The sequence below is a fragment of the Sipha flava genome, unplaced genomic scaffold (assembly GCF_003268045.1).
Source record: "Sipha flava isolate LNK unplaced genomic scaffold, YSA_version1 461_pilon_pilon, whole genome shotgun sequence".
Classification (NCBI taxonomy): Eukaryota; Metazoa; Arthropoda; class Insecta; order Hemiptera; family Aphididae; genus Sipha; species Sipha flava.
Window position 1 is genome coordinate 44046 of NW_020273231.1, and position 16686 is coordinate 60731.

General features: G+C 31.5%; 1 protein-coding gene across 1 annotated transcript; it reads right to left on the minus strand.

Annotated features, from left to right (window-relative positions):
- Positions 1-7849: 7849 nt before the first annotated feature.
- On the minus strand, positions 7850-13173 carry LOC112689676 (nuclear receptor subfamily 2 group E member 1-like). Its single transcript, XM_025563509.1, has 7 exons — positions 13122-13173; positions 9525-9625; positions 9310-9445; positions 9012-9217; positions 8760-8894; positions 8451-8679; positions 7850-8379 (listed from the first exon to the last, which is right to left on the minus strand). Exons 1-7 carry the CDS (start codon positions 13171-13173, stop codon positions 8057-8059), a joined length of 1182 nt encoding a protein of 393 aa, XP_025419294.1. The 3' UTR covers positions 7850-8056.
- Between the last annotated feature and the right edge of the window lie 3513 nt (positions 13174-16686).

Genomic DNA, 16686 nt, shown 5'->3' on the forward strand with positions numbered 1-16686 from the left:
TCATGATAATAAACATACATATTCTTGTACGTACACATTTTTGTAAGCAGTTCGATACATTAGACAGAAATCGAATACAATTTGTTAATCATATATAAATATTGAAAAAGGTATTTATTCATTCTCAAACAGTTTTTGTACATAGTTTTTTGATCTTAATTTCTTATTTCAAAACATAAACTATTTGATGATCCAATTCTATTTACTTATTAATCCATTGTCGAACCCAATTTTTTTTTATTGCTCTTTGTTTCTTTTTTTTAGATTTCTTTGCGGAGCATATCGCAAATTATAAATGTTTCTTTTTTTGTAGAATCCATACTGTCTCGTTAAAAATATTTAATATACTACACTTTTACTCGCGATCAGATTACTTTTGAAACTATACAATATTTAAATATACATGTTACGCCGAATTTATGAAAATGCCGATTTCATGAAATCAGCAACGTTGACGCAAAATACGTTTAATCGGCAATTTGGCTACCAAGTTCACGAAATCGGCAAATTTAATTGCTGATTTCGTGAATTAGGCAGCTTTTTTCAACCGATTGCACGAATTCGGTAACACATTATTTTGATATAATTACAAATAGTGTCTTATGGCAGTAATTGAAAATGTCCTCCTTCCTTTAAAAGTTAGTGACAATGTGCTGGTGTCAATCCCGTCTGTGGATCGAGAGCGAGGTGATGCAGCCAACCTTTTTGCAGTTATCATAGAAGAAAAATATGGCAAATTTTGTATTAGGTTTAAAGAAGGGATTTTAAGTACATGGCTGGAGTGGAACAGTTTAGCAGCTACAAAGTACTGTTCCTTGACGACTGCAGTCGTTCAACAAAAATAATTTTCATTAAGGTAACTTGTTAGATTGGGGTCAGTTGGGACCGGGCAAGGCTATTGATTAGCTATGTATTGACATTGTACTTGTCGTATGAATTGCACATTTAAAAAAAATAATATGATGTGTAATTCGGCGTATCACCCAGGCCATATTTGCTAAAATATGTAAATATGATATAATTTTTTTTTCATATTAAAATGTATTTATTATTTTATTATATTTCCGGTGTTTTACACATCTATTTAAATACATATAATATTCATTATTACAATTTAATTTTATTATATTTCCAGAATTTTATACATTTATTTAAATTAAATTATGCTTTATAGTTTTTTAAAAAGGGTCTTACCGATTTCATGCAATCGGCAGTATTATTTATTTTGAGTTGCCGATTTCACGTATTACGTGACAACTTTGCTGATTTCATTAAATCGACAATTTCATAAATTCGGCGTAACATAAACAAAGATACAACATTTGCAAGCATGTATGTGAACATAAATGTGTCTACTACTAAACGTATTCAGTTACGGAAATATAGGGGAACAGGGGGGGAAATTTGCCCCTTAATTTGGTAAGTGGGTAGAATATTGATCGATGGACAATTTTTAGACATAACAAAACGCATACATAAACATACTTTTATTACGTAATTTATATTATGCAAGTGTAGGGATCAATTTTTTTTTTCATAGTTAGATATTGAATACTTTTGTTTTGTCTCCTTTCCTATAAATCCAATTAAGGGCCTCTATGCCTATTTTTATATGACATATGTTGCAAATAATTTCAGCATGCTAGAAATTCTATTAGTGTAAACCGGCACGCCGGGCATCACACTATAATCTGAATATTTTGGTTTCAAGCTATTTTTGGTTTGTTGACTAGTGTCGACAGTAATATAATGTCTAAGGATATAACACTGTGTAACGTGTTATTGATATCGACAATATTATTGTGACTATTCTACAGTATTATAATTATTGCAAGTTATACATTTCATATTTCCATATACCAAAATACGTTTAGTTTGTTATAACAAATTTTTGAAAGATGATTGTCATTCTGTCAACACATTAACAATATACCTATGTAGTACATATTATAATACAATTATAATATACAGCTATTACAGTGAGTGATTCTAACCTGAGAACAACTAACTACGAAAATAATAGTAAATATTTCTATACTTGTAAACAAGAAACCTGTATATGAATAAAAAAAAATGTGTATAATCACGTGAATTGTTGAATTTATGGGATTACCATTTACCCATTATCTGTCATATACTCAAATAAATATATTATTCGATTGATACTCGTATATTTACGTCGATAATAGTGAAAATCACTAGCATTATGAAAATTCATTAAACAAGTTTTAAAAAAATATTAAAAAAAAAAAAAAAAAAGAAAGCAAATTAAATAAAAATAATAATTTAACAAAATAAAACCAAGACTTAGGAAAAAATTACGTAATAAAAAAAAAAAAAAAAATGTGAGTGAAAATGTAAATTACGTGTAGTATATTAATCAGAGAAAAATAAATCCATGATTATTATTAGTGTTTATTAAATTAATATTAAATTTCTTTGAAGTCGGGTGCCCTTTATAGTTTAACAATAAAAACTATACAAGTCTAAGACATAGACAGTAATAAATATATTAAGAATTGAACATAAGAAATAAATATGATTATAGTTTAGAATAGTCCAATAATCAATAACACTATAGTGAATAGCGTACTTACACAGTTATACTTATAACTGTTTAAATACGTTCAGTAAATAATAATAATTAATGTTATATATACGGCGATAATAATTTATTGTTAATAGATACACATAGAACTACATGGAACAAATTTAAGCAAATATATAATATAATAATAAATAATGTATAAATAAATAATAATCTAAGAAATCACGTATAGTAAATAGATTCATGAGATCTCTATCAGAAACGGATACATTTATAGATGTATAAAAACCCTATTAGAATAAGACATTAAATTATTAAGTTGTAAAAAGTATTCTATATAAGAAATAATTAATAAATAATGCCATGAGATGCAAATAAGAGACTTATGAATTACGAAAAGTGATCCTAGGTATATCAAGAAGGAATACTTATTTTAAACTTATCTCTACCTTTACCCATATTGAAATGTAAGAAATCAAATGCAATTTAATTATTTGTTGGATTAAGAAATCGATCCGGTAATAACCAAATTGTACTCGTATATGCGTCCACGTAATAAAGATGTTAACACTTTCATGATCGGTATCCGTATGGATATACTCACATGGTTAAAACCGTAATATTTTATTTTTGAACCTAGCGCGCGGAATCGTATGGTTTGTCCATGCAATATTCGACATGTAAGTATTTTCAAATCGCGAACCGTACGTATTGTTTTCTATGAACGGAAAACTCATCTCGTGTACTAACCGATTGGGTTCTAAATTAGACGCGCACCATAGCTGCCGTCCGCGTCTCCGCGATCTATCGATCGTAAACGGAACGCTCGCGCGTAAATCGCAACGTATGATGTTGTCGTGTCGACCACCAGTCGGATCGGCGACCGGACGTTTTTTTCGCGCGCGACCTCTCGTTTCGTTCGGCTCGTTCGCCCCGTACGCGCGCCGCGGCCGTGGACCGGCGTCCCCGCGGAACCGGCCCACTCGTTCGAAAATCCGCCGTCAATTACGGCTAAATATTTCGCCGCTCTCCTCCATAACGTAATCCGCTCGCGCGAAGGGCGTGCTAGTGACATATGCTCGTCCCCGCGTCGCCGTCGGTGCTGCGTGCGCGTATAGAAAAAGAGATTATCGAGTTCACACACACACACACACACACACACACACACACACACACACACCCCCAGCTGTCTTCCCTATTATGTACGCAGGGTCGTCGATGGGAGGGGATGTACGGGCTTTGCACACGTTATGAACGTCGCCTCTTTCATCGCTCTCTCCGTCTACACATATATATATTATTTTTTTTTTCCCCCGAGCCAGTATGTCCCTCTCTCGCTATCCGCGATGGGCGCGCACGGCCTGTGTACACACGTAACAGTGCCCAGGGGTAACTTTATCCTCTCGCATCGCGCGCACAACACAATAATAGAGAGTCGAAACGCCATTTTTATCTGCTGACTGACTGACTGGCGGACGGCAACAAAAACAGCGGTGGACTGTATTATCACCGCCGACGTGCGCGTATAAGTGCGTATACGTATACGTGTACGTGTTATATATTGTGCGCGTGCGTGTGTGCGTTTCACGTACGGTTTATGCGTATAGATAGATAGTTACCGCGGAAATCTCGGCGTGCGCACATGGGGCCACTAAACCGTTCGACTCTAGCCCGGGGGATTGGACCGGGGCACCCCTTTTGTGCGGCGCGAGTGCGTAATACAATAATATACGTATGTACACCGCCGTGTGTATGCGGGCAAATTACGCGATGTTTTCGTGCGGTGAGAATATGACGGGCGGAAAAAAAAAAAAAAAATAAAGATATAGCCGCAACGATTAACGCGTGAGGGACGAGGACGTATGTATAATGTTATGAGGTAGTTTGCGTGCGCTTTATACTTTATTGTTTGAGGGACAATAACGGTTTTGAACGTCTCGTATCGCGCGAGAGTGTTAACGCGCAAATATACCGCACGTAGAAATCTGTGTACTAAGGTCGGTCCCGTACCATGCCCTCCTTTTATTTTTACTTTTAGAGCGATTTTGTAATCAGTTTATGATTATTTCATAATAAAAATTTATATTCATACACAATAAATAGTGATGATCAAAACAAGACCAAGACCAAAACTTTCAAAATCTTGGTCTTGGTATTGCAGACCCAGTCTTGGTCTTGGTCTTAATCTTGCAAACTCAGTCTTGGTCTTCCGCAAGACTCTTGCAAGACTCTTGCTATTTTCACAAAATATAAAAAAAAACTAAATATCTACCTGTTATAGCTGTATAGGTTTTTTGCTATGATTTCTAATATAAAACTTAAATCCAATATATTATATAGTATATTAATAATATAAAACAATCAAACAATTTAATTTCTATTATAGGTACTCGTTTAAGACTTTGCATTTTAAAATATTATGTTTATATTATTTTACTTGTATTTATATTTGATGAATCAATTTACCAGCATAATTAACTTTGTAAGTTCCTATTACATTTATAATAAATATCAATATTATAGACTACAAGTTTACTACTGTAATGAAATGATATGTTATATAAGACACTAGTTTAAGTACACAATGTCTAGTATGGAAAAATCATACAAGCTACGAACGAAAATAAAAACGTATTTCCAATCAAAATTATATCTACCGTAGTCCGTAATGATTTCCAGCAATTACTAGTATATTCGATTCAAAGTAGAAGTGTATTATGGACATAAGTCATACATTTTTCTATGAGCAAGACAACTTTCAACTTTTTCATCAATTTTGGGAAAAACATATAATTTTTCAGTAATTGATAAGTGTAAAACAACTATATTATGTTATTTCGTAATATTAATTCCATTTATTTGTAATAATTTTTTCAATAATTCGTCATTTCCTCGAATAATGATCAAGTTTAATAACAATACAAATAATTTCGTATTATTTTCGTTATAAATTATTAGTTAATGAAATTTAGATACCTAGCAGCTTCTTCGATATTGGTTTAGTTTTGTTCTTGCAAACCTAATCTTGGTCTTGATTTTGCTAAACCAGTACCGTCTTGGTCTTGCAGCACGAGTCTTGCGAGATCGCAAGACCAAGACCAATTTTGATCATCACTAACAATAAGTACAAATAGTATTGTTAATACATTACAATATAAAATATTAGCTTATAGATTTCCTTTAATCGCGGCCATCAGTGCTACAAATAAGTCGACTCTTCACAATAAAAATGATAAATAACCAATCTCCCGAATAAAAAAAAATCAGAGATAATTCGATGTTATAATTTAATATCAGTATTAGTTATTGACATAATACCGGTGCATAAAAATGTCATCACTAATCATTTACGGCACTTCTATGAGATCAAAGTCGAGGTACCGAAAATGTCTAGGTCATATTTTCATCTTTGATCCGTCTCTTTTTAAAATCGTGTTTAAGCCGTTTGTTCATAGAACAAATCATATCGGTACAATGTTCACATTCGCACTTTTATTCGATTGATCCTGATATCTTACGTTCAAGAGAAAAATTTATTTATTAAACTAACAAACATCTGTTTATCGTTTATCTAGCCTTACCATTTTTCCGCACGTTTTAACTCTAAACAATAATCCTCGGAAACAACAGTGTTCAATCGCTATGTCATTAACGGTTTTTTGTTTTTTTTTCAATAATCAACAGTCAAGTGCATGCTTTGTAACTTTTGCTTCGCCAATGTACGAGTAATATCACGTTGATAACCGTTTACGCGGTGTTAACTTTCGGTCGGTAATCAGTAATCTCCGAGCTGATCCATCTGGTCCGTGTCGACGACCATTGTTGACCAACGTCGAGAAACGTAATTTCAAACGTTGCCGAAATGAACGCGCGCCCGTTGTTCCCGTTGATGCTGACAATGACCGCGTTTCACGTGATCCGATCCGCGGAAACGGACGAGTTAGACGAAATCTACGTTTTCGTGCAGTCGGTGCTGGCCATGAGCAACCGGAGCGTACTCGGGCTTCCGGACCAGCCGCCGGTCCGGAAATACGCGCCTGTGGTGGACGGACAATTGCCGACCGATCTGCAGCGGTACTTGGAACGGTTGGTGAGCGTTTCGTCGGCCGTGGACAAACAGACGTTGGTCGCGATGCTGTGGGATGACTCGTTGGTGGTCGACGAGGACCAAGAGCCGCACGACGTATTGGACCAACTGTACCGCGGCCGTAGGGTGCGAAAAGGTTCAGAGACTCAGCCGTTGGCGGTGATCCGACGGTCTGGGACCGTTACCGAGTCTGCCGTTGATGATACGGCAAACGAACCGCGCGACGACAATCAATACGCCAACGACCTTTGACGTGAAAAAACGTATATCGGATGACTAACGTAGGTCATCCGATATTTTCAACGTCAATCATTGTAAAAATACTCAACAATTTTGGTGGTGCAAGGAGAAAGTTTTGATTTATTTACAGCATACTGTGATCAGAGGAAACTTCTGGTTCAACGTAAAACGATTGCACGTGCGTATTTCAACACCGTCTCAAGTCTCTATAGGATATTATGTATCGTTTGGAAGGCAAGACTAATCGTTTTAGGACATTTTTGCCTTCCTACTATAATCGTATCAGTTTTCGACGCATTTGAATATCGAATAATATATATACATATAATAAATGCTTCATCTGAATCATATTAGTTCGAGAATAATACTTATCCAAAGGATTGGCCGTGTAAGTAAAACATATTAATTTGTCCGCATTAATATTATGTTGAAAAATTAAACCTGTCTATTGAACATTAATAACTACGAAATATTTATTATGTGTGTTTTTAATCTGATTAAGTGCACTCTTCAGACTCCGGTGCATTTATGATTCAACGTACTCAAAACATCATAAGTAAATGTTTGAGAGCAATTTATTTTGTTAATGTATGCACATATATTCTTTTATTATCAATAAACGAGTGCATTATTTTTTTATAAACATCGATTCAACTTGTTTTCCTATGTGACCTCGGGACGTTCCTGTTTTAAACAATACTTGACATCCCGTGGAGCCATCGCAATTGTTAATCACCCGCATTATGCTTTTCGAGTGTAGTGGCACTCAGAAAAAAAAAAACAATAATAGAGAAAAATCTTGAATTTTAACTAGACTCAATGCCGCCGTTCCCACACATCCGGAGGTACTATTTTTTTCATATTTTGACAAAACCAACCAGTTTTAGGATTTATAATATATATTTAAGAAAAATAATTCAATCAAAGTTTAAAAAAAATAAATATATTCTTATAATAGTAATAATGCTTGGTAGGTATAATAATAATTGATAGGTACTATATTAATAATTATTCGTGTAATGTGTGCTTAAACCGATACAATATAGTTTTATATAAACATAATAATTTTTTTCAAACCCTGCATTATGTGTATGAACTAAACAATAATTTTATTTTCAATATTCATATGTACAATATCACTTTTGTATGGATGTATAATATATAGTATAATTTACATACGTTCACTGTAAGCAATGGCATATTTTTGCCTTGCTAATGATTGTCTGCAAGTGCGGGGCAGTTTGGAGGTAATTGGTGTACGTGCCACACACGAATGGTTCGATAGGAGTTTGGCCGATGGTCCGACGAAAGAACAACTCGATCACGGTGTTTTTTGGTACAGCTCGAATGCAAGGCAATATTTCGATCAACTCTTCATAACGGGCATCTGGTCTAGCCAAGTGAACATGATGCACGTGTCGTCTAAGGGCTTCTTTACTTTTCACGGATAACCCGTCCAAAATAGTCTCCGTGTTTTCTGAACAACCTCGGTCTTTGACCGATTCTGTCCACAAACGTAAAATACCATTAACACCTTAAATACCGATGCATGCTGTAAATGTATAAATATTTTACCTGCTTTGAGCAATATGATTTCGTTCAGCAAATACTGTTCAATCGGATCGACTTGCCGATGTTTAACGGTGGTTAGCGTGTTCTTGAACAATGTGGTTTGTTCCTCAATATCTAAAGATCCAAAGTTGGATCTATGTTCTTCGAGCAGTAAAAAGATGTCAGTGTCCGAAAAATATTGGGCTGCTGTTAAAATGAACAGTTCATGCCAGCTCTCTCGGAGCAGTTCAAACTTTAAACGATTGAAAAAAAAAAACATGCATAAGTCATACATAGATTTTATATTTAATAGTAAATATTAATTGATATTACCTGGTCAACAAAAGGTAAAGTCATTAAGGCCGGAAAACTTTTGACCGTCGAAACTGTCACCAAAATTGATGCGGCGGTTTCGTAAACAGCTTGGGTGAGCCTCATGGTGTTTAAAAATCTTGGCATTATTGACATCTGAGAAATATATGGCAATTTAAAATACACATCTAATCATGACGTACAACATAATAGTATATACGAGTATTTATAAATACGTCACTGTAATTTATTTTAATTCCGACGATGATTTACCTGCGGTCTAAAAGCTGACAGATATAAATGTGACTCGGGGATATATCTACTGGGCGGGGTCGAACAAGTAGTTGAACATTCTGGAGATCTTTTAGGCGTCAGGTCCAACGGTGGAGAATTACTAGCCGATCTATCTTTGGAATAGCACAAACCCTGGAGTTGTCGGCGTACCGTCGATGTTCTAGGGCCACGTTCGTGTTGAACAGCTGTAACGATTTAAATATTAATAAAAAAAAAAAAAAAATGACGAGTCATAATTATTTTACTTAAAAATTAAAACATATTTTTTTTTACTAACCATCTTTGTTCATGCCCGAGAGCATACATTTACGAAGTCTACAAGCTCGACATTGATTCCGGTGGGTTTTGTCCACCGGGCACGCACCTTCTGATTTTGATTTGCAAATGTATTGTCTGTTGCGTCGAATAGATCTCTTTAAAAGTCATTGAAAATTAATACACACACATTTTTTTTAACATTTGTCTCCTACGGCAAATGTATGTGTTACTCACTTTGAAAAAACCCGCACACCCGTCGCACGCGTATATACCGTAATGTTTGCCGGACGAAAAGTCTTTACATACTTTACACGGTATATCGTACAGGATTCTGCCTAAAAAAAACAGAACGAAAAAAAAAATAAGTAAAATTGCTCTAGGTCGTCGAAACATTGTCATTTTCCGTGGGAATAACTCATCATCGTCGTCATCATGGGAACTACGTATCGATAATTGATGATGATGACCCACAATAATTAATAACGAGCAAACAATCATCGGGACAGATGGACCGAGAAAAAACAACTACACCTGACTACTTCCGAATTATTCGCCACCCCCGTCGACTAAACAGGGTGGTCTACGATCGTGTTTTGATCTGACGGTTCCGGTAGCGTAGCTATGTGCCCGCACGATATAATATGGGAAGACGCAGGAAACAACAGGTCCGGAAGTCCGTGCAACGCCTCTTATTTACGTGACTGTACCGTTAACCCTCCCTGCCGCCCCATTCCCATATATCACGTGAAATTATGGTCGAAACAAGTGCGTTATTGAAACACACCCCCTACAGATATGTATAACTACGCAACAAACAATGGGGCAAACGAGCGTAATTAGTGCACCGTCAGCCGGTGTCATCTGTCACTGCGTGTACTACCCATCGAAATGCATTTTTATTCGGTCAGGAAAAAACATACACGTTACTAAATGTATAAACACTCACACACACACACACACATACACACACATATATACACAGGTACTGATGTGAAAACTGCACATCATCACAACAGTAACGACAGGTAAGTGTGTGAACCGATGGTGTACAGCGCGAGGGCGAGCGGATTACGTGCTTTATGGACATATGGTCAGATAGTACAATTATCATCAATTTGTTATTTAACTCTAAGTGCTCCTTTACCAATACGTATGCGTTGTATTAAAACAATTTGCTTTTGTTTTTCCCAGACCGTCAATTGGTCATATGATCGATTATGCTGTGGGGTGATCCGCACACATTCACTTCATTACCTTAATTATCAATCCATGTCGATGTGAATGTATATTATACTCATATTTAATGTAATAATGCTCAAGCTTACGTTAAATCTTCGCAGACGGTTATTAACTGTATCGATTTCCCAAACTACATATTTTTAACATTTTACAATATTCAAATATTTATATTTTTTTTCTTGCATGTTAAATGAATTAATTACAAACAATTGCATCATACATTTAAATTGTTTTAATTAAAATAGTATTCGAAAATCTAAATACTGGTTTTTGTAAATAAAAAAAAAAAATAAATAAATTATAATAATAATTTAAATGTTATTTTTAGTGGTATCTACAATCAAAGTCTTATGAATTAAATTCAAAAAGCCAAATATGCGTACATTTTGTTACATATAAATTCCCATATGCTGTGTAAAAATTATGGTCCCGGTTTATAGATTTTAAATGATTATATTAGTCATTCACTTTTAAACTATCTATATCAACTATAAGCCATTATAAGCCATTATGAGAATTATGTTCTGGGTTTATAAATTTTAAATTATTATATTAGTCATTCACTTTTAAAATATCTATATCTATTGTAAGCCATTATAAGCCATTCTATTGGTTATAAATTAAATCCAATTAGTAAAACATCTACGTTAGCATCAATAGAAAATGTTCTTTTATTACCTAATTATAGAAATTTAGTATTAAAAGTCACTATTGACCGCTCTAATTGTGTGTAAAAATGGGAAAAATATTATGTTTTTTGCAATTGACACAATTGTTACTTATGTAAGTATTATAAAAAAAAGGATTTACTAACGAGATTCAAATAGAGCTAATATTAATCCGTTCTTATCATATATTAGTAAATATCAATTCTTTTAGCCTCTACTAACAATGTATACGAAGAACTTTTATAAAATTAGGTCTTGTGGAAATGAAATATTTTTATCGGTCCTAGAAGATTATTAGATTATTTCTAATAAGTTATTGTTAATTTACAAGCTATGTGTAGAATACACGTATAACACTCAACATCAGCATAGCATGAAATCAATAAAATTTCTATTAAATAATATTGAATTAAGAAAATTTTCCTAAACGCATATTGTATTACATTAAGCAATCATAATTTCATAACATGTTTTCCAGAAATATTGACCCATAACATATTGTAATGCAATTTTAATTGTAATCTACATTAAATATAAAAATATTTTGTTTAATGATATTTTATGCATTTACTAAATTAACTATGTCTGGAAAATAGCAGATTATTTTACAGATTAAATGAAACGGAATATATATCATACCCATATATAAATATTTTTTTTAAAATTATCATTATATTAAAAATATAAAGTAGAATATTAAATACATTATATTATTGATTAACTTAAAAGGCTATGAAAAACGTTTAATTTGAAATTTAATAACAATTAAGTGTAATATTTTTAACTAATATTATGTTTTTTGTTTTAGATTTAAGACCCATAAAAGTTGAATATATAATTTTTATCTGAAGAATAATAAATAAAATCGCGATTTTATTAACTTTGTAAATACCTGACAGTGAATTTTTAATTCGAAACCGGTCGCAATTTACGAATATAATGATACTCTAGGTTAAGAATTTATTTGTTTATTATTATATATACTATTTTTTTATTTATTTATATATTAATTTACGAGTATTAATAATTTAATAATTTTTAATTTCAATTTAATATTTTATTATTTTATTATTTGAATTAAATTATACTTAAATAAATAAGACAAATTGAATGTATTATTGTATTCTTCTTTAAAATATTTGTACTATTTTTAGCTTCTACGTTAAATATATTTTAAGAACTAATTATATTTACTAGGCCTTGTAACAATTTTATATGTTTTCGATATAAATTGTAATTAAATTCTCTAGTTAGTACCAAATATTAATTGAACTATATGTTTTCATAGAGTAAAATAAATACAATCATTTATGTTAATTATGTTAATATCTTATAATAAAGCAAAGGTATATTTAATTAAAGATTGTATTATACTATTAATTGAATATATAATTTAGTTGTTATTAGGAAAATTAATAATTTTACATTAAAACTATTTATTAAAATGCTATTTAAAACAAAAAAATAAAAATATTATTATAGATAGTATTACGCGTTAAGCCTAAAACACATTTTATGTATGACAAGAGTTAAACTATACAGCAATTAATCGAGAATTAAAACACATTTTACTGATTTAAATTATTCATAAATTAATCAAAAACTAAATGAAGTTTTAATGATCGTTAATAATTTACTAATAAAGAATCAACTATAGTACGCCGGATTATAGAATTTAAAATACTTTTACTACTTCTTTGACAAATAAATTACTAATGAAATAACTTACGAGTTATATATATATATATATATATATATATATATATATATATATATATATAATACATATAATATATTCGTACATATATAATTAAACGAAATGTATTAGAAAAAGTTTAATAGTTATCAAAATGAATGGTTACGAAAAAGACTTAAACGGTAGATCAAGACATTGACTTGTGATAAGAAAAAAATCTTAACTTACTATTCGTTGGCTTGGTTGTGGTATCGGACATGTGTTCTGTAAAGTTTTGCATAGTGATCCGTGTAATAGGAATAGAAAAATTTTAAGAAAAAACAATAACAACAACAAAATAAACAACGACAATCCGACGGACGCACTATTCGTGACGATCGAGATCAAAATGTCAACTCGATCCCGACAAATACGTCCCTGTGACTGCGGCGGCGGCTACAGACACCCCGCTGAACTATAGGCGTGTCATATGTGGTCCGTCCCGGTACTACCATTGGTCGGAACGTTGCCACAACCGGTGGTACGGACTGCAAGGGATCAGCCGTCAGTCGGGGGTGGTTTCAAAATGTTGTTCGTGCGTTATATATTTTTTTTATTTTTCTCTTTGTAGACAGTATATGCGCGTGATAAAAGTCATAAAGCAGACAAAAAAAAAAAAAAAAAAAAAAAGAAAGAAAATACAAGGGCACGCACACGCACACATACACACACATACACACAGTCCACAGTGATGGACGTGTTCGTCGAACCGAAAGGGATCTCCGACAAATAATGTACTGGGGCTGGCGGCAGATGATAAAAACACAATAAATATTATAGCGGCGATGTATACATTAGATAAACCCAGCCCGAGGATAACCAGAAGGCAATTAGTCCTATGTAGGTCTCTTTTTGTATATTATGTTGTCCGTTGGGGGACGGCGGACGTTTGTACAGCGGATCTCGATTTTGCAGTTTAAATACTATACCATATATTACAATAATAATATACTCTTCTTCAGTGCACGTACGGCAATTCGTAAACCAAAAAATAAACACGGGACAAGAGTTAAATGCACCCTGAGGGCGTCGATGCAAAAGGAAACAAATTTATATGGGTATATATACCAATTCCTGAAGTAAACTAGTATCTATAATCTATATCCTATGTAGGTATTAATATTTTAAAATACATTTATATGAATCTAATTATGGTATGAGGCTTTTTTTAGCTCTGACGAGTGACAAATATAGCATTGATGATCACCATTAGGGTAATTAGGGAGCGTTAACTGATATTCAGCACCGGTATACATACTTTCAATAAAATGTAGAAATTAAAAAATATTTGTGTTCTCGTAAGATATTTATAACTTGATTGAAATAGTTATTGTATACAAGTATGGCCGTATAGGTAGGTATTTATGTACAGGTATGTATTAGTAATTAAGCAATTAATTAGTTTTAGAAGACATAATTGATTAATTTAGTACCTAATGTTAATAGATATGTAATACTCGTTATATTGCTTTTTTATTTTCTCACCGAAACATTTTTAATTCAGATTGCAATAATAATTATCATAATACTCAAACTGAATAGAATAAAGGAAATAATAAACGTGCCGTTTGATAAATTGATAATTATTCAGTTTAGAGTATTTATATGTATTCATATAAATATATTTCACCTTGATATTGGCTCCATAATAACGTTTATAATTTTTTTTCCGTATGTTTTGACTTAATGTATAAGTACAAGTTCGTAATTATACATATTCGTACTATGAATTAGTATATAGGTAGGTATACTTAAAAATAATGACAAGAAAATTTTTCAATAAAAACTTTTCTATTCTACATTAAGATTTATTTTTGTACTGTTCTGATAACTCGTATATTAAAACAATGTTCAGAAGACAACTATTATTGCATCAAAATAAATTGTTAAGACACAAAATTACAAGGCCAACTTTAAGTCTACGGAAATGCTTACAATTAAAATGCTAACAAAATAACATTTTTTAAGATTTTATAATAGTGAAAATGGAATGTACAGGAATTTAACATATCAAACAGGCAATTGAAAATACGTGTAGAGCAATTTGCTAACAATAAACTACTAATAGTGACATTAAAACCAATGTCAAATAGATGAAACATTGCAGTTTTCTGATCACGAATGTCACATCTTCCGTATCGATGATACAAGTATGGTAAAAAAATTATGTAAAAAGTAGTTGACTGAGAGACTAGAGCGATGAGACGTGACGCATGTGTATTTACATGATTTTTGGAATATTTCTATCTGATGTGATTCAAACACGCTTTTATTATACTTTTATAAATTTAATTACGATTTTTAACAAATAAAATTCAAAAAAAGTGTGACTATAATTGTTAAAGAGAAATTAACTGCAATTACTTTTTCGTGAAAATAAAAAGAAATAAATGACATTTTTTTCATGCCTTATTATTATTTAAAAATATATATATATATATATATATATTTATTTGATTATTTTTAAAATTTAGAAGCAAATTATACTGAGTACCTTGTGTTTATTTACGTACTAAAAAATATATTTATTGAATAGCTGAATTTTTATTTAAATAAATTTGTGTTTCTAATATAAAATAATTTCCGAGAACATAAAGACAAAAAAGTTTTACATTTCATTAATATTTTAAAGATATCTAAACACAAATGACAAAGATTGGTAAGATAAAATAATACGAACATTGCGAATAATTAGACACCTATCATATTTGTAAAGAAAAATATTATGGTTAGAAACGTTAGAGTAACTAAACTTGAATTTATCAATAGATTCGTAGCGGTATTATTCTATTTCATTCTTACTGGTAGGAACCTTTTTTTCATTGTAATCTTACAATTTTCCATATGATTGACTCTTTTAAATTAATAATGAAATATTCTTTAAAATTATCTCTTTGAAAAGTTGATACGATGGTTTATTTGGTTATTATTATCATTATTTTTTTTTTTTGTGCAGCTTATCCGACCCATTGTACAAACAGTACTTGAATAACGGCAGATTCCCCCATTTATATAGAGACTGATCTTAGGTGAGTTAATCTAAGGATGTTTTGTAATCGTTGTGCGGTCGTTATCTAAATCCACAAAATAAATCACGGAGCAATTTTTCAAGGTGATTAGAGTTTATTATATTAGCTGTACAATAGTTATTATAAATTATATAAATATTATATATTAAAATTATATAAATTATTTATACACTCTCTGTTCAAAATATTTTATTTTATTTAATATAAGATTTAAAATATAATTATAACATCTTGTATTTGTAGCAATCCTCTACTATGAAAGTTTTGCATTTATATTAATATAATTATCAGTAGAAAGTAATTTATGAATATTAAACATTTTAATTTACAAAGCTATTATTATTATTTTTTTTTACATTATCAGGTGGTTGTTATTTATTCTTCAAGTTGAATTTTAAAATTTTGATAGGTAAGTGATGTATTGAAATAACATAGATCTATAAAATTATACATTTAAACACTTGAAGGGTAAAGGAAAAAAGTTTGAAAATATTATAATAGTTATACATTAAATTTATGGAATCTTATAATCAGTGTAAAAGTGACTAATTCTATCAAATATCTATATTACTTGTTTCAAGACACTATCGTAAGCTAAAAGACATATAATACTTCATCAAATACATTAACAAAGTATTATATATTTTTTAAAAATAAATAATAATAGGAAATATCCGTTCGTATTATATTATAATACGAACGGATATTTCCTTTAGTCTAATTAT